At 54.3% G+C, this 22,823-nt stretch overlaps 1 protein-coding gene across 4 annotated transcripts in view; it reads right to left on the bottom strand.

The window, feature by feature from the left end:
* The window catches only part of PPP2R2C (protein phosphatase 2 regulatory subunit Bgamma), a 248,010-nt gene that overhangs the window by 50,066 nt on the left and 175,121 nt on the right, over positions 1-22,823 (bottom strand). For 3 of the 4 annotated variants that reach the window (XM_021669381.2, XM_021669385.2, XM_021669378.2), the window contains 3 exons: positions 6,959-7,056; positions 4,349-4,514; positions 1,587-1,699 (listed from right to left, as the gene is read on the bottom strand). In XM_021669381.2, the coding sequence (XP_021525056.1) occupies positions 1,587-1,699; positions 4,349-4,514; positions 6,959-7,056 (377 nt within the window). Of the gene's footprint in view, positions 1-1,586; positions 1,700-4,348; positions 4,515-6,958; positions 7,057-7,738; positions 7,824-22,823 lie in introns of those variants that run through there. The other variant, XM_064365608.1, reaches the window with a different exon arrangement.

The raw sequence follows: 22,823 nt of genomic DNA, 5'->3' as shown, positions 1-22,823 counted from the left end.
AGCATCACTGGCCTAGCAAAGTCTTGGCATCTCAGTCTGCCTCTCCCCTCCTTCTGGCAACATTGCTTTCTGTTTCCTCCCAGCAGCCTTGGGACCCGATTCGCCCAGGGCTCCAGCCATTCCCTGCCATCCACCAAAAACCAGAGCGCAAAGCCAGTTTTTTAGGAGAGGAAGAGAGAAAAGAAAGCTTCCCTGAAGGTTTAGGGGTTCCTCCGTAAAGCCACAGTCTAGTCAAGGTGAGGGCAAGGAAGATATAAACACTAAGGATGGAAGAGTGTTGGATCCAAAAGGCAAGAGTGGGCACAGGAAAGATCACGATTTTCATCTGGCCTGTGCAGAAAGGCTTTATAGAGGTGAAGGCCAGTAGGGTTTTATAGGATGTAGGAGAGTTCCCTGAATTGACAAAGTAGAGAAAGGCCTCCTGGGGTGCCCACAGCCCCTCTGTGTTCCTCTGTGACAGCACTGACCACCAGTGTGATAGTGATTCCATGTCTGTTTCCTTGAGGGCTGGGGACACTTTGGGGACAGGCCCTGAGTTGAATCTTGCTCACCTCTAGGACCCCAACGACCAGCCCAGGGCCTAGCGGGGAGCAGTTCCTCAGTAAACAACAGCTGCCTCCAGCCTGAACTGCACAGGGTGGGTAGAATGCTGTGCAGGGTTGGCATGGCGTGGGTGAAATCGGAAACACACAAGGTGAGAGGCAGGATGAGGTCAGACCAGGGGACCCATGTTCTCAGTGACGGTTAAGTGTCTTGGGAAGTATGTGACTTGCAGAAAAAACCTCCAACGCTGGGAGGGACATAAACAGGATTCCCGAAGGCCAGTGGGCTCTCCCCCAAACACCAGGGTGATCAAGATGTGATCACTGTATCCCTCCCTCTACAGGAAACCCTCATAAACTTCCTCGGGACGGGGGGTGGGACAGGGAGCACCATCACCCTCATTACTCAACATTGAAGCTAATCAGCTGCCCGCCTCCTCAGAATTCATTTGTACAATTTGCCAGTCATTTAGGCCAATGTATTTAAACATGTATTTCTCGTTCTCAAGAAGAACACTGACTACCGCTTTCTATTTCCGGCAGCTCCCTGGATTCTGGGCACATGTGTGTGTTTCAGACATGTCTGTTTCAGGTCTTTGTAGATGCTGTAACCTCACACAGTCCAGGCTTCCCTCTGCCCTCAGTAAAGGACTTAGGAACCACAAAGCTCTGCTGACCCATTCTCCTTCTGCCTCTGCGTACTCACTGAGCTCAGCAGTTTTAGGTGAGTCGCTGCCTCTCTCGGCCTCAGTTTCTCCCTTCCTATAACAAGGGATTATCTGCCTTGCTCTCCACCCTCAGCTGCAGGTGAAAAGCACTTTACAGCCATGCACCACCACCCTGCATGCTCACAAGATGCCTAGAGGAAATGTGGTGATCTCTATGCTGCTGGTGAGGAAACTGAGGCAAGGGGCAGGGAGATGCCCATGGCCGCCCAGCAGCCAGCAGCCCAGCCAGGGTCTGCACGTCAAAGGCTTTTCAAGCCCTAAAATCCTCAGGGTTTACTAAAGAGGCGTGTGCCTGCCTCCCCCCGCCGGGGCTCACCTGCAGCGACGTCACCGTGGACAGGTCCTTCAGCTTCCCTTCTTCATCCTTCAGGTTGTATCCTTCAGGCCTTTTATCTCGTTCGGTAATCTTCCATAATTTGATAGTTTTATCTTTAAAAACAGAACAAAATAAGGCAAGTCACATAATTAAGCAGCCGGACGGAAGAAAAGATCTGCTTCAGAAGGTGAGATCAAGAGGCCCTCCCGGGGGTGGAGGGGTTCTGCCCACAGGTGGCTTTGGACGGAACTGCAGCTGGCCTCAGGGCCTCCAGCCTGCGGCCTGCAGATTTTGGACCAGCCAGCTCCTTAAATTAAATCCCCCTCTCTCTTTCTCACTCTCATGCCCTACCGATTCTTTTTCTCTGCAGAACCCTGACTACTATAGTAGCCAGAACAAACACCACCATGTTGATGAGAAGGCACTGGGGGCCCTGGTGTGTCAGTGGAGCATTTGAAAGGTGCCCGAGGCCCCGCCATTAGGAGAGAGTGAAGCTGGGATTCAAAACCGGGGTGGGAAGCTTGGAGGGGAGGGGACTATAGGGAGTGCTGAAAGATGACCTTTTCTCCAGAGAGGGAGGAAGAAAGTGAAATGTCTTTTGTTTTCTTTTCTTTTGAGATAGGGTGTCACTCACGTCGCCCAGGCTGGAGTGCAGTGGCACCATCTCAGCTCACTGCAGCCTCGACTTCCCTGGGCTCAGATGATCCTTCCATCTCAGCCTCCTGAGTAGCTGGGACTACAGGTGCTCACCACCAAGCCTGGCTAATTTTTTGTATTTTTTGTAGAGATAGAGTCTCACCATGTTGCCCAGGCTGGTCTCAAACTCCTGGGTTCAAGTGATCTGCCCACCTCAGCCTCCCAAAGTGCTGTGATTACAGGCATGAACCACTGCACATGGCTGACATGTCCCTCTTAAATATTTTTAAAAGGAGCAGGTGCATGGGGCTTAGCATGCACCTGAGGCTCCTGGCCCCCAGGGCCTGCCCTTCGGGAGAACCTCTCATGCTGGCTCGGGTGAGAGGTTTGCTGGGCAGGGACGCTTAGGGGACACAGACCCTGCCTTTGAGGAGCCTGGCAGGTGAGCACCATCAAAATGGCAGGTGCCCAGAGTCGGGTGAGCCTGAGTTAAGAGAAGCCAAAGTGTCACAGGAGGGATGCCTGGTTCAGCGGAGAGGTCAAAAAGGCTGGCACCCAGTGAGGCTTATGGGGTGAGGAGGGAGTTGGCCAGGTGCAGGGCGAGGGCAGCCTTCAGGCACAGGCAGGCCAGCAGGAGCTGAGCCTGGCCAAGTTCAGGAAAGCAACAGAGGCCCCACTGAGGAACGTGGACATCCTCGGGGCAGGCGTGGGGACAGCGCTTTGAAGCCTGGCTGGTGCTCTTGCAGCAGTCCTGTTCTCAGGGGGTTGAGTGAGCACCAACCAGAAAGAAGCTGCGTCCACCCTGCCGAGGCTCAGGAAAGCAAGGCCACGGCCCAAGGGAGGCAGAGCAGGAACAGAATGCAGGTGTGTCCTGGTGTCCTGCCTGGGTATAGTGGCTCATGCCTGCACTTTGAGAGACTGAGGCAGGTGTATCACCTGAGGTCAGGAGTTCGAGTCCAGCCTGGCCAACACATAGTGAAACCCCATCTCTACTGAAAAATACAAAAATTAGCTGGGCATGGTGGCGGATGCCTGTAATCCCACCTACTGAGGAGGCTGAGGCAGAACAATTGCTTGAACCCAGGAGGTGGAGGTTGCAGTGAGATGAGATCATGCCACTCTATGCCAGCCTGGGTGACAGTGAGATACCGTCTCTCAAAAAAAAAAAAAAAAAAAAAAAGAATCCAGGTGTGTCCTGACCAACCCCAGGCTGCCTGGGTCAGCAGGGGCCCCGGCGGGGGGGTGTGAGTGGAGGACCCAGGCCCACGGTAAGCCAAGGAGGACAGCCCCAGACACTCCCTCAGAGTGGACCCTGAGCAGCAGGTGTCGGGCCAAGAGCCCCCGGGGCCTGAGGGCACATGCTTCTCCCTGAGGCAGGAGGACTGAGAGGGCAGCCGGGCTCCTAAACCAAGACTGCTCCCACTGCCCGCCAAGGGTGCGGGTGACAGCTCCAGTCTGGGGGTCTGGGATTCTGCGGTGGGGAAGAGGGGTTAACTTTGTGTTGAGTGGGCACTGTGTCTGCGACCTGCATCCCTGTCCATCACACTCCCTCACCCGGAAGCAAAGGTCTACAAAGATGGCCCAGAAGGGCTGGGCGCAGTGGCTCACGCCTGTAATCCCAGCACTTTGGGAGGCCGAGGCGGGTGGATCACCTGAGGTCGGGAGTTCAAGACCAGCCTGGCCAACATGGAGAAACCCCAACTCTACTAAAAATACAAAATTAGCCAGGCCTGGTGGTGCATGCCTGTAACCCCAGCTACTTGGGAGGTTGAGGCAGGAGAATCGCTTCAATCCAGGAGACGGAGATTGTGGTGAGCAGAGATCACACCATTGCACTCCAGCCTGGGCAACAAGAGTGAAACTCTGTCTCAAGAAAAAAAAAAAGCTGTCCTGGATGTAGGCAGACCATGCTATTCACAGCAGGGGGCCGCCCTGTGTCCAGCCACGGGGAGCGGCTGAGGGGGTCCAGCGACCTCACTCATGGGATTTACACGCTGCTCAAAATATGACTTTCTAGGCGCTCTGCAGACATAGAAAAATGCTCACAGTGTAAGTGAAATACAAAGCAGCATTTGGTGGAAGCATCTAGAGCCCGCGCGCGCCCCGGAACCCGGGCGGTGCCTCACCGTTGGTGGACAGGAGCGAGTGGGCGGCGTTCTGCTGCGGGAGCCACTTGATCTTGTTGATCTTCTCCTCTATCTCCAGGCTCTTGAGATAGTCAAACTCCGGCTCGTGGCTCTGGAAAGTGCTGTACACGTCGTACTCGCCCTGGCTGTGGGGCGCATTTTTACTCTGCAGGGAAACCCGGAGAAGGGGCCTGAGCACCGTGACCCGCAGGGCGACGGCTAGGACTTCCGGGGGCCCAGCAAGGCCAGCCAAGGGACCAGGCGCCAAGCTGTGTCCGGGATCCAATTCCAGGGTCAAAGGAAACTCTCTGCAGTTTAACCGGCTCATGGTTCGCGGTGTGCCAGGGAAAAGCCCCGCGCCTGTTCAGTCCTACAGGCACGCACACCCGAGCCAGCTCCCTTCCTAATGCGAATGTCCCCAGCGCTTGCTACGTGCTGGACACCCCGCTGAGTGCGCCACACCCCATTGCATTCTACCCTCCAGGCCTCCTCTGGTCTGAGCACCATGACTCTCCCCATTTTACAGATCCACAGAGACCTGGAGGGGAAGTGACTTCCCAGAGCCAAGAGTCCACTCACCAGCCAGCACCCCTCTGCTGAGGCCTGCCTGACGCCAAGGCCCAGCACGAGTCAGCCTCACGTCTTGGTCCCTGACCTGCTCCTGGATTCCACGTGTGCAACTCAGGCCTGACTTGGGGAATAAATGAATTTTGGAGCTGACTTTAACATTGGGACAGAATGTCTTGCAATGTCAGGCCTGGATTAAAATCTGTCCCCGGCTTTCCTCAGCAGTGCTCGGCCTGGTTTAGGCAGCAGAGCTCCTTCTAATAAAGACCCCTTCACCCCGGAGCTCCCGAAATAGTCAGGCGGTGAGTCCACTGTGTGCGCCAGGGACCACGCTCCCAGGAGACAGTTCAAGTTCATAGGACAGCACGAGCCCCCAGCCAGACACAAATGGAGACATTCAGCCCAGCATAATCTCAAGATTTCCTGGTCATTTTTTTAAGTATCTATTTTTATATTTCTATCCCTGTCTTGCTTTTGAAAAGCTTCAAAGTTCTCCAATATTTCTGCTTCGAATTCACTTCACTTCCCATGAACACTCGCTGTGACAAAGGTCAGTGTGACCAGAATAAAGAAAAAAATTAAAGGAGAAAAATTCAAAAGGGAGGAAATTGCATGGACCAAGCTAGTTTCTTTCTGCAGTTTGGCAAAAAGAAGGCTGGGCTTCGCGGCCCCTGGTGGGACACCTGGTGCATCCGGTGAAGCCCACAGGTGCCAGCTGAGTGCGGTGTTTGGGGAACTGACAGCAGCTAGGACGTGCTCCTTGTAAACTATTTTAACCCTCTGCATTCCGGGCTCCTCATCTGTAAAATGAGGGGACTAGCCACCCTGCATTGCACCTATTCGGTCACCACGAGGCGGGTTATGTGAGCCACCAAGGTAAAGTCAGACTCAAGGAGCCTCAGCTCCGGGGCCGTGCTCAGGAGTGAATGGGGGAAAAGATGATTCCACAGTTCCTCTTTTTGCCCCCGCTTCCTCCTCCCTCCTACCTCCCCTTCTCCACCTTCTCCTCCTCCTCCCCTCCCCTTCCTCTCCTGCTCCATCCCCTCCTCCCTCCTCCTTGGTTTCCTGGATGTCTTCTGCATCTAATTCCAGGCACAGTCCATGTTTGCTGGGGCAGACGCCCCTCTCTGAGGCCGGCTGATGTGTGAAGCTGCTGACCACTGTCCTGGTGGTGGGGAGCCGGGCTTCCATCCCTGGTCTGCTGTTCACTAGCTGGGTGCCTCCTCTGAGTTTCCTCATCTGTCAAAGGAGTGTGGATCTGACCCTTGGAGGTGAGCAGCGCAGAGGAAACAAGAAGCATCTCCAGGATATTTAGCAAGTGTTCTCAGTAAACGGGCTTTTGTCCTGAGGCTCTTTCGTGTTCCGGAAATGCGGCCCTGGGAAGGCTGTCCAGGCCACTGCTGTCTTACCCAGAGTTCTGCTGGACAACAAGCCCCCAGGGGTGGGGGTGAGGACAGGGGTGAAGACAAGGGCCCAGGCCTGAGCAGAAAGCACCTTGCCCAGCCTGAGGGCTGTGACAGCTGGGCAAGAGTGGAGTCCTCCCCGCTCCCTGATCTGGCTGGGACAACGCAGGTCACCCAGGCAGAGGAAGCTTTCACTGGAGCTGGGGCAGCAGCTGGTTGTACCACGTCCTGACCATTCATCCGGGGTCTAGGACAGAGTGTGGGATGCAGGGAGCTCTCTGCAAACATCGGCTGAGGGCAGTGGGCTCAGAACATGGCTTTGGTAGCCCCGCCACTGCCCGCCATTCCCACCTTGGCATTCCAGAGCATCCCTTTCCGACCCCTGGGATCCCTGCCCCTGGGAGATGCGATCCAGACAGGACACCCCACACCTCCTGCCAGTTAAAAGTCCTCCTGTGGGTTGGAGTATAATCCCCTACCACCTCCCACCACACCAACCCCTTGCAAACTCTTATCCCCCTCAAACCATGCCCGCCTCCCGCCTGGCTCTGCTTCCCACCCCTCCCACCCCTCCCACCCCTCCCACCTCCCACCTCCCACCTCCCACCTCCCACCTCCCACCAGACCCAGGGCTCCGCACCTCTGGTTCCCGCTGGAAGATGACGACCCGGCCGCCCTTGTCACCTGTGGCCAGCAGCTCTCCCGTGTGGTTGAACTCAACAGTAGAGATGATGTCAGCTGGGAGGGGACAGCAAGACGGGAAGGGGTGGCTGTCAGAACCCGCCTCTCCTGGGCGCTCAGCAGTGCCATAGCAATGCCAGCTCCCCGCTCCCAAGGCCCCACACCCTGGGCAGGAGGCAGCGGGGAGCCCACAGGGGCAGGAGCATCGGCGAGGGGGCCACCAGCCTGTCCCCTCCTGCCCTCCTCTTCCCCCTGCACTTCCTGCGGGGCAGAGCTCTTGGGGCTTGGCATAGGCCTGGGGCGACCGTAGTGGCTGGCAGACTTTATAGTAACTGGACGCTCTATGGGACTGATGGCAGCATCTGAAGCCACCTGGATGTGGCCTTGCCCTCCTGTATTGAACCTTCACCCTCACCCCCACCACCCAGGCCCCCATGGTCCGGCAACCTGGGTCAGGGAAGCCCTTCCCAATGTCTCTGTAGATAAGCAAGACAACCTTTTGCTAGAGGCCCACTCAGGGCTTCACACAAAGTAAGATGGGAGTGAATTACCCTCTCTCCTTCAGACTCCTGCTCTGTGGCCCCACCTCCAGGGAGGCCTCTGGGATTGCTCTCTAATCTGTGCTCGCAGAAGCGGAGCTCAGCCCCTGTGCCCCTGGCATCTGATCCTCCCTGCCCTTTATCCCAGCTGTGTTTCTTAAGATCGCTCAGGAGCCTTTCCTTATGGAGTCAGCCCATACCTGGGGTCTTCATTTCCCAGAGCTGGCCTTCCTGGATGGGCAGGTGTTTGGAGAAAGCTGACAGCCCCATCTCCGGGCCCCACTTTCTGCATCTGGGAGCTAGGGGAACATCCCGTCCATCACTGACATTCTCAGGTTCTATGAGTCACAGAGATGAGTGGCCTGCACATTCTAGGGCACCAGCCCTGGCAGTGGGGAGAGCAGGGGAGGACAGGCCCTGGTCTGGAAGAGGAACCCCCACTGGGGGACGGCTCACCAGCCTGTGAAGCCTGAGGCCTGCTCCACCAACAAGTTTTACTGCAGCCCCAAAATAATTTTTATTTTTAATTTAAAGTCATTCCTAATAGTTGAAGAGCAGAAATTTCCCATAAAAGTCCACATTTCTAGTATGTCTTGGGAGATGGCAAGTTCTAGAATACCATCCCCATACGCCCAGGCAGCAACAGGTAGTAGGAACTGGGCATGGCCCGCCGCTGTGAATGAGATCTCTGCCGTTCTTTGCTCTCCTGGCCTGGACTCTGTAGGCTCCAAAATCTCTGATACCACCTTTAGAAAAATGAATCTACTTTCGAACAAGCCACAGATCTGACCACTGCTCCTGGCAGCTACAGAGAGGATGCTCCTCAGGGCTCCCTGTGCCAGCCTCTGTTCTCCTTCCAGCAGCCAGCATGATGGCCGAACTCCGGAGCCAGTGGGTCCCTGCGTCCCTCTGCTCAAAACCCTTCCTTGGTCCCCGTAACTGAATTCCCATCCCTCCTCAACCTTGTCCTCTGCAGCTTCCCCAGTCTCAGGTGATGGCAGCTCCATGATTCGCTTGCTCAGGCCCAAGCCTTGGCATTGCACACCTCTCTCTCTCTCTCTCTCTCTCTCTCTCTCTCTCTCTCTCTGTCTCTCTCTGTCTCTCTCTCTGTCTCTGTCTCTCTCTCTCTCTCTCTCTCTCACACCTCATATCCAGTCCTGCCCACTCAGCCTTCACAGCGTATCGGGATGCCAGCCACTCTCCCACCTCTCACTGGATGACTGCCACAGCTCTTTCTCCCTGGCCTGGCTATGACATGGCCTCAACAGACTGGCATGAGAGAGGCTGGTAACACCCAGGACTGATCCTGGCACTCCCCTGCTCTAAACCCTCTAGTGACTCCCATTGTACACTCAGAGGAAAGCACAGAGTGGTCTAAAAGCAGCCCCCCTGCCCGGAGGGGCACATCCGGATCCAAACCTTCATCCCCCCGACACTGGGCCAGGTAACCTGCTCTCTGTCCCCCACCTTGATTCTGGGCTTGCCCCTGTGTTTTGCTTTGGCCTGCAGAACAGCAATGTGACAAGCCACAAGCAGAGACGCAAAGGGGCTGATGCACTGGGGGTTGCTATAGACGCCTCTGCTGGGGCCAGGAGCAGGACCTGCGCAGGCTGGCCCACTGGTCCCTGAGAGACAGAGGAAGAGTGGGTGCAGCAGACTCCCCCACACCCCGGCCAAGCCCAGCCTCCAGCAGGGCCCCGCTGACACACAGAGCAGGGCAAGCCCAGCCAAGCCCCGACCACAGAATCGAAGGTGCAAGATGATGAAAACGTTTACTGTCGTATGCATGGGATCTCTTGTTTTTAACTCAGCAAAAGGTACCTTCTCCCCTCCCCAGCCTCACCTACTGCTCTCCACTTGCTTATTCCCCTCCAAACTCCAGGGTCCTTGCCCTTTCCCAAAAGTCCCAGCCACCTTCTGTCCCAAGACCCGCTCTCTCGGCCTGCAGTGGCCTTCCCGTGCACACCACACAGCTCCGTCCTATTCTTCCAATTCTGCTCGGCTGCTGCCTTCTCCGTGAGCACAGCTTGGACCCCCTTGCTGAAATTGCTGTCTGCACCCCAGCGCCCTCACCCAGGACACCCTGACCATCCCTGCCCCAACCTGATCTGATGTTTTTCTTTCTGTAAAGGCTTTTATCGTCTCTTGGCTGTCTTCCTGGCCAGAACGTAAACTCCACGAGGGCAGGAATCTCAGGCTTAATTCACAGCGTCAAATGGTGCCTGTACCCAGTAAGCATACCAGAGATACCTATCCAAGAAATGCCCTTTTTTTTTTTTTTTTTTTTGAGATAGAGTCTCGCTCTGTCGCCAGGCACCAGGTTTGAGTGCAGTGGCACAATCTCAGTTCACTACAACCTCTGCCTCCCAGGTTCAAGCAATTCTCCTGCCTCAGCCTCCTGAGTAGCTAGGACTGCAGGCGTGCGCCACCAGGCCCAGCTAATTTTTGTATTTTTAGTAGAGATGGGGTTTCACCATGTTGGCCAGGATGGTCTTGATCTCTTGACCTCATGATCGGCCCACCTCGGCCTCCCAAAGTGCTGGGATTATAGGCGTGAGCCACCGCGCCTGGCCAGAAATGCCTTTTATTTTTCTAGTCTGGGCCTTTTAGGACAATTCCTGTCCTACATTGGCCTTCTGAGCCATGAGTCAATGACAGCTTTGAGGCCATAGGAAAGAGTGAGAGAGGGTGGTTAGAAGTGGGATGATGGGCTGGACATATCCTTCCATCCATTAAGACAGACGCACATGTCATTAAACTTAAAAAGACGAGACGAGAAAAGCAGCTCCGTAGGAACACGGAGACACCCACCAGGCATGGAGTCAGGAATGGGGTCAGGTCCCAGCTGTCCCAGTACTGACATTGTTCCTTTGTGGGGCAGCCCGCCTGGCCCAGGGACGCCCAGACACCGCTGGGCTGAAGCCAGAACCACAGCCTAGCTGTGCTAGGGTCCCAGACGGGACGCTGGTTCTTGCTATTTCATATTAAAACCCCCTGAGGGAGAGGGAGTGGGATATAAGATTGGGCATAAAACGCTTGTAATCATCTACATCAGTGATCACAGCCATGTGAAATAAGCAAAGAAACTGGGCGGCAGGGTTGCGGGGGGGGCTGGAGGAGAATGCTCCAGAATGTGAACAGAGGTCGCTTTAGGGCGGCTGGAATGAAATAATTTTGCCTCCTCTTTCGACTTGTCCGTGTTTTCTAGATTTTCTGCATGGAAGTTACGTCATTTTTTAATAGCTGTATTGAGGTACAATCAATAAATAAAAACTGCACATAATGCACATAATTTGATGAGGCTGGGCATACACAAAGCGTATATTATTTTTACGATGGGAAAATAACAATGCTATTAAATTAAAATGCCAATATAACTGTTACTATCCAGAGCAAACGCACTCCACAAATGCTGGGTGGTTACCACAGCAACACACACGAATGTCTGTGGACAATTTACAGTTTGTATGTCATTTTCGTATCTGCCACCTCCTTCAACCTCACGCCAGTCCCTGCAGGAGACACTATGTGATTTCCATTTGGCAGCAGAGGCGACAGAGGCTCCCTCCACGAGAGACGACGCTGTGAGCTCTTTGCAGACAAGTGCTGGTCAGAGTCTTGGCTGGAGTGCCTCAGCTGTGTGGCCCTGGGTAAACCACATGACCTCTCTGAGCCTCCGTTTTGTGATCTGTAGTGTGCTTATGGGGGAGCCCTCCCAGGATTAGAGGTTCAAGTGAGACAAGGGAGAGAGGCAGAGAGGACCAGGACTCCAGGAATAGTGAATCACCAAAATGCACTGGACAGAAACTAAAGCTCCTGGTCACCTGTGCTCCTGGCCACAACAGAAGCACAAGCTCCGCAATGTGACGATGGATCTGCGGCCCAGCCTCACCGTGGATGGTCCCGCCTGCCAGTCCCGCCAGTCCCCCGCTGCAAAGATCTACGGAACTACCACCAGATCTCAGATGCCCTCTTGCAGGCTGGGACACTGCTGCCTCTGGCCCGTGAAGGAGCTAGTAGATGTTTAACATCTACTCATTTTCATAGGTAAATGTCTTCAGGATTTGCCTTAGGAAAAGTTGCCTCCTTTGAGAGCCAGAAATTCTCAGCAAGGCCATAAAATTGGTTGTCTTGGCAGCCACCTCCGTGAAGAAAGTCCATCCTCTCATCTCGGATTATCTGACACATTTCCAGCCCCAATACCACCTCCTCCAGGAAGCCTTCCTGGATAGTCCCCGTCCCCCCTCCCCCAGTTCAGTGGTCTCTCCTACAACTGCAGTCTTTTATTTATTTATTTATTTTTGAGACAGAGTCTCACTCTGTCACCCAGGCTGGAGAGCAGTGGCACTATCTTGGCTCACTGTGACCTCCGCCTCCTGGGTTCAAATGATTCTCGTGCCTCAGCCTCCCAAGTAGCTGGGATTACAGGTGCGTGCCACCACGCCCGGCTAATTCTTGTATTTTTAGTAGAGATGGGGTTTCACCATATTGGTCAGGCTGGTCTCAAACTCCTGACCTCAAGTGATCTGCCCACCTTGGCCTCTCAGAGTGCTGGGATTACAGGCACTAGCCACTGCGCCTGGCCTACAACTGCAGTCTTAAAGCTATTGTGTGCCCTTTGCAGGGTACTGACGCCGCTGCATGGTGCTGTCTGTGTCCACGTTGTCTCTAGCCTTGACCAGAGAAAACAGCGCCGCACTGTGGTTGACCACATTAACTCACATTTCTTAAGTGCTGACTGTCCACCAGTCACTGCTCTAAATGCTTCCAGTAATAATGGCCTCATAGCTGCTGGTGCGGCAACTCTCTCACAAATAACTACAGACCATACACTCGATGAAACAACAACAAAACGACCCTCTCTGAAGGCATCGGAGGGTGAGGCCGCAGCGACGCTGCAGGCGGTCAGCAGTTGGGAGGACAGCCAGCTTCGGCTTTCCTGGTTTCATGGCTTTCAGCCTGAGGACAAGTCCCAGCCTGTGTCATGGAGCTGCCAGAACTCAGGCAGAAAGCCAGAGTCTCACTGGCTTGATAAAGCAGAAAACAGAGTCTGCAACACTCACAGCAGCTGGAAAAGTCAAAATCCTGGAATGATGACAGCCACCAAGACGGATCCCCAATGGGGCAAATCAAATCTGCCCTCATCTTGGGCTGATCCCAAACCAGGCACACACAGGACAGAGCTCCCGCAGCTGCAACCCAGCCAGGGCTAAAAGAAGTGAACAGAGACTCTTGCCACCGCTCACCACCGCAGACAAATTATTAAATTCCAGTTGCTTTCAGCCAAATTAACTGCTTCCAAACACAAAGCAAAACAAAAATGCTCCTTGGGGGAAAGCACTAAGAATCTAGAGTCTCTCTCATGCTTCATTCACAACACCCAGGATACAATCCAAAATTATGTGAAGATATACAAAGAAATAGGAAAACCACCCATGCTTAATATAAAAGAGAATCAGTGGAAACTCACCCCGAAATGTGCTGGCTACTGCAATTAGCAAATAAAGATTTTTAAAGTCGCTATGATAACTGTGTTAAAAGATGTAAAGAAAACTGGCTCATGCTTAAGGAACAGGAAATAAATCTCAGAAGAGAGATATAAACAATTTTTAAAAGAACTAAATGAAAATTCTATAACTTAAAATTTCAATGTCTGAGACAGAAAAAAATCACTGCTTAACAGGAAATCTGAGAAAATAGACGAGTTGCTGAACTTGAAGATAATTTCAATAGAAATTACCCAATCTGAAGAACAGAGAGAAAAAAATACTTTCTTTAACGAAAAAGATCCTCATGTGTATACCTATGTAACAAATCTGTATGTTCTGCACATGTACCCCAGAACTTAAAGTATAATAATGATAATAATAAGATCCTCAAAGACCTGTTGAATAATATCAAAAGGCCGAACACACATGTGATGGGTGCTGTAGAGGGAAGGGAGAGAAAGAATATGCTAAAAAGAAGACATGAATAAATAATGACCGAAAAATTCCCCAATTTGGTATAAGACATCAATTTACAAACTTAAGGAGCTTAGCTAACTCCAAGCAGGACGAATACAAGGAAATTACACCGAGGTATGTCATGGTCAAACTGCAGACCGCCGGAAATGTACATAATGAGAAAATGTTAAAGCAGCTGGAATAAAAACAACACATCACGTTCAGAGGCACCAGGACTCAGACACTGCTGACTTGTCAGCAGAAATAATGGTGCCCAGAAGACTCTTTTAATGTGCCTAAAGAAAATTTTAAAACCTAGAAACCCAGAATTCTGAATTCAGTCAAAATATTTGTCAAGAATGAAGGGCAGGCCAGGCACGGTGGCTCACACTTGTAATCCCAGCACTTTGGGAGGCCGAGGTGGGTTGATCGCCTGAGGTCAGGAGTTCAAGACCAGCCTGGCCAACATGATGAAACCCTGTCTCTACTAAAAATACAAAAAAAAATTAGCCAGGCAATGTGGTGGGCTCCTGTAATTCCAGCTACTTGGGAGGCTGACGCAGGAGAACTGCTGGAACCCGGGAGGTGGAGGTTGCAGTGAGCCAAGATCGTGCCATTGCACCACTCCAGCCTGGGCGACAACAGCGAAACTCCATCTCAAAAAAAAAAAAAAAAAAAAAAAAGGACCGGGCGCAGTGGCTCACATCTGTAATCCTAGCACTTAGGGAGGCTGAGGCAGGCAGATCATGAGTTCAGGAGATCAAGACCATCCTGGCTAACACAGTAGAACCCCATCTCTACTAAAAATACAAAATTAGCCGGGCATGGTGGCGCATGCCTGTAATCCCCAGCTACTCAGGAGACTGAGGCAGGAGAATTGCTTGAACCCAGGAGGCAGAGGTTGCAGTGAGCTGAGATTGTGCCCCTGCACTCCAGCCTGGGCAACAGAGCAAGACTCTGTCTCAAAGAAAAAAAAGAATGAAGGGCCAAAAAAAAAAAAAAAAGCCATTTCAGCTGAAGCTTTCCCAACGCTTGGCGCCTTCATCTCAGAGTAATCCCATCAGCCGATTATTATTCTCTACTTACGGACAAGGAAACTTGCTCAGACTTGCCCGAAGTCCCCTAAGTGGCAGAGCCTTCGCGATGTGCTCTGTTTGGCCGTCCCTGCCCCCACACCGCAGGGCCTGGAGCTGCCACGAGCTGCAGCCTCGAGCTCAGGGTCCCAGATCAGCCACTGGGTGCAGTGCCCAGGTCACCGTATGGGTGATGAGAAGCCCATGGAAACTCATGCTGACCTTCCCCTCGTGAGGTGCCCCCTCCCTTCCTGGGAAGCTCTAGGGCAACCCCCAAATGGAAAGGCAGAGTCGGAAGAGGCAGTGTGGGGGGCACACAGGGGCCACTGGACAAGGAGATCTCAGCCAGTCCCCTGGTGTTGGGCACAAAACAGGCCTGCCAGCGGGTGCCCAGAGGGGTGAGTGGTGATATCACAAGTGACCCGCCCAGTAACAGGTCCCTGCACGCCGGAGCCACAGATGGGCAAATACGGTATCGTGGGTGGAGCTGTGTCCCTCAAATGATGTTAAAATCCTAACCCCGGTACCTATGAATGTGAACTTATTTGGAAATGGAGTCTTTGCAGATGATCAAGTTCAGATGTGGTCCTGGATCGTGGGGGGCCCTAGGTCCAAGACTGGCATCCTGATAAGAAGGCCATATGAAGACACAGCACACACAGATACAGGGAGGAGGCCACGGGAGGCAGAGGCAGCGGCTGGAGGGATGCATCTCTAAGCCGAGAAATGCCGAGGACTGCCGGCCACCACTGGAAGCCGGGGCGAGGCCTGGAACAGAGGACTCCCCGGAGCCCTCAGAGGGGGCCCGGCCCTGCCGGCATCGTGATTGCACACGTCCGGCCTCCAGAACTATGAGGGAACAAATTTCGGTTGTTTTAAGCCACCGGTTTGTGGCACTTTGTCACAGCTTCCCTAAGAAACTGACACAGAGCAGAAACGAGAGTGGGCAGGCTCCAGCCCCTGAGAACCGGCTGCCCCCAAGCCAGTGGCTCTCGCTGGCTTTCTTCTCCACGTGCCACCTGGGGGAGGCGTCATCCTGGGATCTTACAGATGCTCCCTGCAGCTGTCATCAAGGCCGTGGTAATCCAGTCCCAGCCCTGTTGCTTACTAGCTGTGTGCCCTTACGCAAATCACTCACCCTCTCCAAGCCCTGGATACGCTGGGAATTGTCATCCCTGCCTGGCCATAGTTCTATGGTAAACGGACTAGGATGTTCCCTGGAAACTCTGGCCCGGGCCTGAAGACAGGAGATGAAGATGCTCATCGGGGACTCACTCCCCTCGTCCATCACCGTTAAGTGCTGCTGACACCATTAATGATCCATCAGGGCTCGGGGCAGAGGGGGGCCTTGGGCAAGCCCAGCTTGAGCCTTCTCATGAGGTTGTTGCATTTAATTAGCATTGTCAGAGGTATCAGGGCTGCTAAGGATGGAGGTGGGGGAGGAAGGAGGGGTCCTCCGGCTGCTGAAGGGAAACATCAGGGAGAGGAAGGGGCTCCTGCAGCCATCAGCGCTTGGCACGGGCTTGGCGAATGAATTTCCCCAGCGCCGGGCTGACGCTGGGATAAGGAGATGGGGAGCCACCTCCCCACTGAGTCCAGGTCCAGCAGGGTGGCCTGGCGCCTTCGGTTATAATAGTAAACCCTCTGGGCATTGGGTAGTAATCCTGGGAGCCAGGCCCCAGCTTTTGCACTTTATAGCTATACTGAATCTTTTTAACAACTCCAAAAAGTTGTTGTGTGCTGTTATCATCCTCATTGTACAGATGAAGAAACTGAGGCACGGAGAAGACAACTTGCCAACAGCTGCTCAGCTAGTAAGGGCAGGGCGGAGACTGGACTCCAGCAGGCTGCCTCCGAGTCCTCGCACTTGCCCCCAGGCCTGGTTCTCCTCGCAGCATTTGTGGGGTCAGAGATGGGGTGCTGAGGAGTTGCTGAAGGAGAAAGCATGCGCTGAGCAGAGGCCCCACTCACCTCTGTGAAAGAGACCCTCAAAAGCCCCAGAATGTTTCCCGCAGCGGGGAGACCCTGGCCTAAGACTCAGAGCAAAAGGGTCTGGAGTGTGGGGTCTGATTCTGCCAGGGATGTGGCTTCTACTTCCACGTGCTTCCAGGGGACAGGAACGAGCTGGCTCAGGATCTCCTTAGGTCCTGCGTGCTGGCTGCCCGGAGAGGCATGGAGAACACAGCAGAGGGAGGGTGGGGGTGCACGCTCTGTGCCTGGGGGTTGAGCAAAGCCACAGGCCGATACTGGCCGAGGGCATACAGCGGGGATTCCCTAGTTAAGGACTCTGCAAGAGACGGCTCTACAGGAAACGTCCAGGCTGCCCTATGAAGGAATCGTGACAGGTGAGAGCAGCTGGAATCACCCGCCAAGCACACCCACAGTGGGCACAGCCACCAGCAGGTAGAAGGTGGCCCGTCCCCAAGGTCCTTTCCCAGCCAACGAGAGCTGCCTGAAAGGGGCTATAGCTGGTGCCTTCCCATGTCGCCACCCAGCAGGGAGCATACCCTGTGCCGGGAGCACGGAGGGGAAGCACCAAGTCTGGGCAGAGTCGGACTGTTGCCCGGACTGGACATCACCACTGAGTGAGTGACGGGAGGCCGCTGAGCTCTCCAAGGGTGATCAGAAAGACGAGGACTTCATCCTGGGCCAGGGAAAGGAATACTCCTCACGGGGTTTTATGAGTGGGGCCTGAGTGCTGCAAGGGCGCCGAGGTCACAGCCAGGCCTGCTGGCCAGCCCTCTGCACTCCTCTCCTCCCGGCTCACCATGGGTTCAGGCACCACCCAGGAGTGACGATCACCTTATTAGTGAATTACATGCTCGCTGCAGAAACCCCACATTTCATCACCACTCTGCCTTCCAGCGGGCCTGATGAGAGGTTTCCTCCTGCAGCCTCAACTTGGTGGAGAAGGGGCAGCTCCCAGGCCTGTGGTCAGAGGCTGGGGTGGGGACAGTGGGGACACTGTGGCCAGGGTAGATGGCCTCTGAGTCGTGCTTTGGTCACTTGGCTGGAGGAAAATGTGAAGGTGATTTTTGGGGGATGTGGGGGACTGTCTGCATGGGGTGGGTCCCAGCTGCCACCTGCCCACCCACGTAACCTGGACACCCAGGACCCCAGGCTCTGCCTGTGAGGGCTCTGCTGCCCTGGCATCTGGCAGGAGCCTGGATCCCACCCCACACACACCTTGGGAACAGTCCCTATTTCACCTCATTGTGGCTGTGACCCTGGGCAAGCCACCTCCCCTCTCTGGGCCTCCCCCTCCTCCCCTGTAGTGTAAAGGACACCAGCAGGTGAGGGAGGAGGCTAGGATGAGCCCGATGGCAGGTCCTGTGCAGGGAACTCGCTCTTGTTGCCACACTGAATCCTCTCCACATTCACTGGGCCATGCTGGGCAAGTCCCGGACTTCATATCACCTCCCCTGAGCTTGGTTTATAAAAAGAAAAGCACACTGGAACAGCAGAGCCGGCAGATGATGAGTTATGTAAACATTTAAACTGGGCACAGCACTGATTTGTCTTAAAGGCCATGGAAAAAGAATTCCATGCTCCCAGCCTCCACCCCAAGAGCACCAGGTGAAATGGGATGCTGACACCTCCAAGTGTGGTCCCAAGACGTGCCTGTGACCGGTGGTCAGCCAGCAGAGCTGAGGACGCCAGGAATGTGTGGCCGACACAATGACCCTTGGGGAGACGGGTGGCAGGGGAAGCCCTGAGGGGGGCCGGAGGCCTGGAGCTGCCATGGCTATGCCCTTAGCATGCAGTGATCTCCCAAACTGCCACTGTGTGGAAAGGGGGAAAGACCTGTGTTTGAATTCCACCTTGACCAGCTGTGTGACCTCGAGCAAAGCCCTTCACCTCTGAGTCGATCTGTCCATCTGTGAGACAGATACGGGAACACACACCCTCCGAGGAGCCAGGTTTACTGGCGCATCACCTAGCGTGTGACCGACACGCAGGAAATACACTCGGTCATTCAGTTATTCATTTACAAGGATCTTAATGAATGGCGAGTTCTTGTTTAAGGGATACAGAGTCTCTGGACTGATGAGAAAGTCCTGGAAATGGATGGTGGTGACAGGTGCACAGTAACGAGAATATCCTTAATGACAATGAACTGTACATTTAAAAACAGTTCAAATGGTAAATTCTATGCTATACATATTCTACCACAATACAAAATTTAATTAAAAAGCATTAACGGAGCACCTACTGTCTCCTCAGCACTGCTGCACACACTGGAAATCCAGCAGCGCACACTCTCCAGAGAAAGCCCAGTCTGTAACGGGACAGGCAGCCGACGGGCAAATTTTCATGTCAACACACATGTCTTAGAGGGAGGTATAAGGGCTAAGATGAAATCTATAGTATGGTAAATGGGATGGGAGGGACGGGAGGGGCTGCTCAGCTGGGGAGGTCAGGGAGGACTTCCCGGAGGAGATGCATTTGAGCAGAAAAACCCGAAGGATGTGAGAGATGGAGTCTTGCAGACATCAGGGATCGTCACGAGCAAAGGCCCTGAGGTAGGGTGAGTTTGATCTGTCACAGGCCAGGAAGGAGGCCAGTGTCCATGTGAGAGAGACAGGGCGGGACATGAGCTCAGAGAGGTGGGTCAGGCTGGGCGCTGCACCCTGCAGGCTGGGGGAGGCCTGGGGATTTTATTCTGCGTGAACTGGGAAGCCACAGTCTGACTTAGGTTCAATGACCACCCATCCTTCTGTCTTTCTAGCATGGATGAGCTCTTTCACACCTGGGTGGCTCTCAGGCTTGTTAACGAAGTGGCAGAGGCAGCAGACCCTCTCTGGGCAGGCAGGGGGTGACGGGAACCACTCCTTCATCCCACCTCTCACCTGTTGTACGTGGCTTCTCTCTCCGGATCTTGTTCCAGATCTTTGAGAAGAGTCACCGCATCGTGATGATTTTGTCGTTTCTATTTTAGCATTTCTAAAGTTGAGTTACAATATATACAACATGAAATTCACCACTTGAAAGTATACACTTCATCGGATTTTAACAGATTCTCAGAGTTCTAGAACCATCACCGCAGTCTAATGCCAGAACATTCCCACCACCCCAGAAAGAAGCCCACATCCGTCGGCAGCCGTTCCCTATGCCTTCCTCCTCCAGCTCCCAGAATCACTCATCTACTTCCCGTCTCTATGGATTTTGCCTACTCTGGATGTTCTATGTAAATAGAACCACACAGCCCATGGCCTTTGGGGTCTGTCTGGCTTTTTTCAGTTAGAGAATGCTTTCAAGGTTCATCCGCGCTGTGATACATATCAGTACATCATTCGTTTTCAAGGCTGAAATAATATTCCATTGTAATCATGAAGTCTTTTAAGACTGGTCCCTTTCTCTTCCAGCAGAAACCCAGTCCCCAGAAGAGAGTGAGAAGGGAGTCAGAGCCTATGAATGCCCCCATGTCCTCGGACCCCAACCTGTGTCTGCACCCAGTCCTGCTCCTGCAGAAGCCAGAGCCGGCGTGGAATGCCACAGCTCCTCCCATGGGGAGTGCACAGGGACAGGGATTGGGGAGGCCAGGGGCTGCTGCTGCCAGTTTCTCTGTGCTCAGGCCAGACGGGGCGCGCCTGATGGAGTGTCTGTGTCTGCCAGCCTCGATGGCACAGAGCCAGATGGGCCTGGGGGAGGGTGGACAGGACAGCTGTGGACTGGCCTGTGGTCAGCAGCATCCGGTCAAGCTGCTGGGTTTGACTCTAGCCAGGTTGGACTGTGATTGGAGCAGGGATGACACCCAGCCTGGTTTCAGCACGGCCAACCCTCAATCAGACCCCGGTGGACCTTCAAAGGTGACCAGGCAGGCTGAGGCCAGCAGCTGGCCTTGGGACAGGGTCAAGCTAAGGGAGACCGAGAGAAGAGCACATGCTCCTTACCTGCCTTCTTGCAACACAAGCTCCAGAAAGCCCCGCACACATGGGCTTCTCTCCTAGAGACCAAGATTCCCAGGGCTCTGCCCAGACAGATGGGACCAGAATTGCTGGGACCCGTCATCTGCATTCTGACAGGTTCTCCTGTGGTGTGCCGAGGTTTAAGAACCACTGGTAAAGGGATGACTGGTAAAGTGCCTCAGTGGGGCTGTCTGATTCCCAGCCAGTTAAAGTCTCTGAGCCTCAGTTTCCTAATCTCTAAAATGGGTTTCATATTCAGGGTTGGTGGTGAAGATTCAATGAGGCAACAAAGACAGAAGTGTTGGCACCAAGAAACTGCTAGAAACTCTTGCTGTAATTATTGCTACTATGTATACAAAGCAAATCACAGAACTATGTGGACACTGAAAGATTAATCAATGACAGGGAGAGGAAGAGTTTGAGATGTGGTGAATTGCTGCTGGGGGACCTGGTTCGACTGGCCCCTGCCCGCTTGTGTCAGTCAGAGAGTCGTTTGAAGTCCCACGCACAGTCCCCTGGGCTTGTCTCCGAAAGGCAAAGATTCCCAGGGCTCTGCACAGATGGATGGGGCCTGAATTTCTGGGGACTGGAATCTGCATTCTGAGTCTCAGTTTTCCCATTTGCAAAATAATGGCACTAAGAGCCGCCCCTGCCGCAGCGCTCTGCGACCTGTGCTGTGCTGTTCCCCTGCCAGGATGGGAGGCATGGAGGCCCGACACTGATACAACCGATCACTTGCACCTGGGCTGGGCCTGAGCTGGCTTCTGTGCTCCCAGCACCTGGGGTCCCACAGGCCCTGTCCTCTCCGCTCAGGCTGCAGCCAGCTTTCAAGACCCCAACCGGCAGGTGGGCGATGGGGGTCAAACCGGCCTGGTGACAGGAACACTTCTCAGGTCCCATCACATCAGCGTGTCCATGAGCCCCCTTCCCAGGCCTGTCTGCTCCAGGCAAGGGTCAGGCTCTAAGCTGCTTTGTCTTTTGGGTTCTGGGGTCACAGCTAGCAGAGCCAGCAGCCCCCCTCTACCCACCTCCCCTGCCTCCACCCTGGCCTGGCCACGGTCACCTCTCACCCGAGAGCCTGCAGCTGCCTCCTCTCTGGGTTTCCTTCTTCATCTTGGCACCATCCGCCGGCAGCCAGAAGGACTTTTCTAAAATGAAAACCTCATCTGATGGCCCTCCCTAAAACCTTCCATGGCTCCCCAGTACCCTTTGAATAAAGGCCTCATCTGCCTGGCTCACCCTCTCACTTCCCACTTCTGACACTGCCCCTTCCCTGTGGCCAGCCTGGACATTGTTCATTTCCCCACGGGAGACCATTTATTTATCCGACAAGTATTTACTGAGCGCCTACTAAGTGCCAGAGCTTATGTCAGGCAACAGGAAATCAGAAATGGACCCCATGGGCCTGTCCAGACCCTCCCAGACCAGTTTGACCAAAGGTTGGGGGATGCAGCAAGGACCACCCGCTGTCCAGGGAAAGGCTGGTTTCCACCTCCCTTTCCTCCCTCCTTGTGGAGAGTCTCTGTGTCCCAGTCTCTGGGGGACAGTCTGCTAGAGGGTGACAGTCCACCCCTGTGAAGGTGTGGGGTGGGGCGCGGGCAGAGCTGGGGACGCCCCGCAGCAGGAGCTGATCAGCAGGTCCAGCCTCTGTCGTCATCAGGGCTGCTGTGGTGTGCCGAGGGCCATTCGGACAGCATGGTCAGTTCTGGCTCTGCACTGGCCCCATGACTGCCGGCAGCTCAGCCTCCAGAGGCTCGGTTTCCTCCCCTGTGAAATGGGCAGGCTGTCCTGATTGAGCTACTGCCTCTCTTCAGGGGACCCTCTTCACTGGCAAGGAGCATCCTGGTGGCCCCCCGGCAGCAGTCCTTGCTCCCTGGCTGGAGTGAGTCTCAGCCTCCCCGAGGGCCCCCTCTCCACTGGGCATGAAGGCTTATGGGCGTTCTGCAGGCACAGACACTGCTTCAGCCACCAGGCAGCAAATAAGGAAGTGGCTTTGGAGATGTTCCTGTCCTGGTTACACGCCAGCCACTCCGGTGGGACCTGGATCACTGGGGAACTCACATAGGAACATCACACACAGTGTGCACAAACGCTCGCAGCAGCCCTAGCAGGTGCATGGCACACTGTCATCATCCACGTGGGGAAGCCACAGCTCCCGAGGGCTGAACTTGTACTCGACCCGGAAGCAGGCTGCTTCTCTGTGCCTGGTGGACCCCAGGACCTGTGCTCTGGATGCCGTGAAGTGCAGATCAGGCCAGCCCCAGGTCCCTCCACCGAGGGACAGCTGTGCACCTGAGCTGTGACAGTGACGGAGCTGCAGTCTCCTCAGGCCACGCCTTGTGCCTCATGGCTTGTACC

Source organism: Aotus nancymaae, unplaced genomic scaffold (genome assembly GCF_030222135.1).
Source record: "Aotus nancymaae isolate 86718 unplaced genomic scaffold, 86718_ANA_hifiasm-v0.15.2.pri h1tg000006l, whole genome shotgun sequence".
Taxonomy (NCBI): domain Eukaryota; kingdom Metazoa; phylum Chordata; class Mammalia; order Primates; family Aotidae; genus Aotus; species Aotus nancymaae.
Note: the sequence above shows the minus strand (reverse complement) of the source record. Positions and strands in the feature narration are given on the sequence as shown.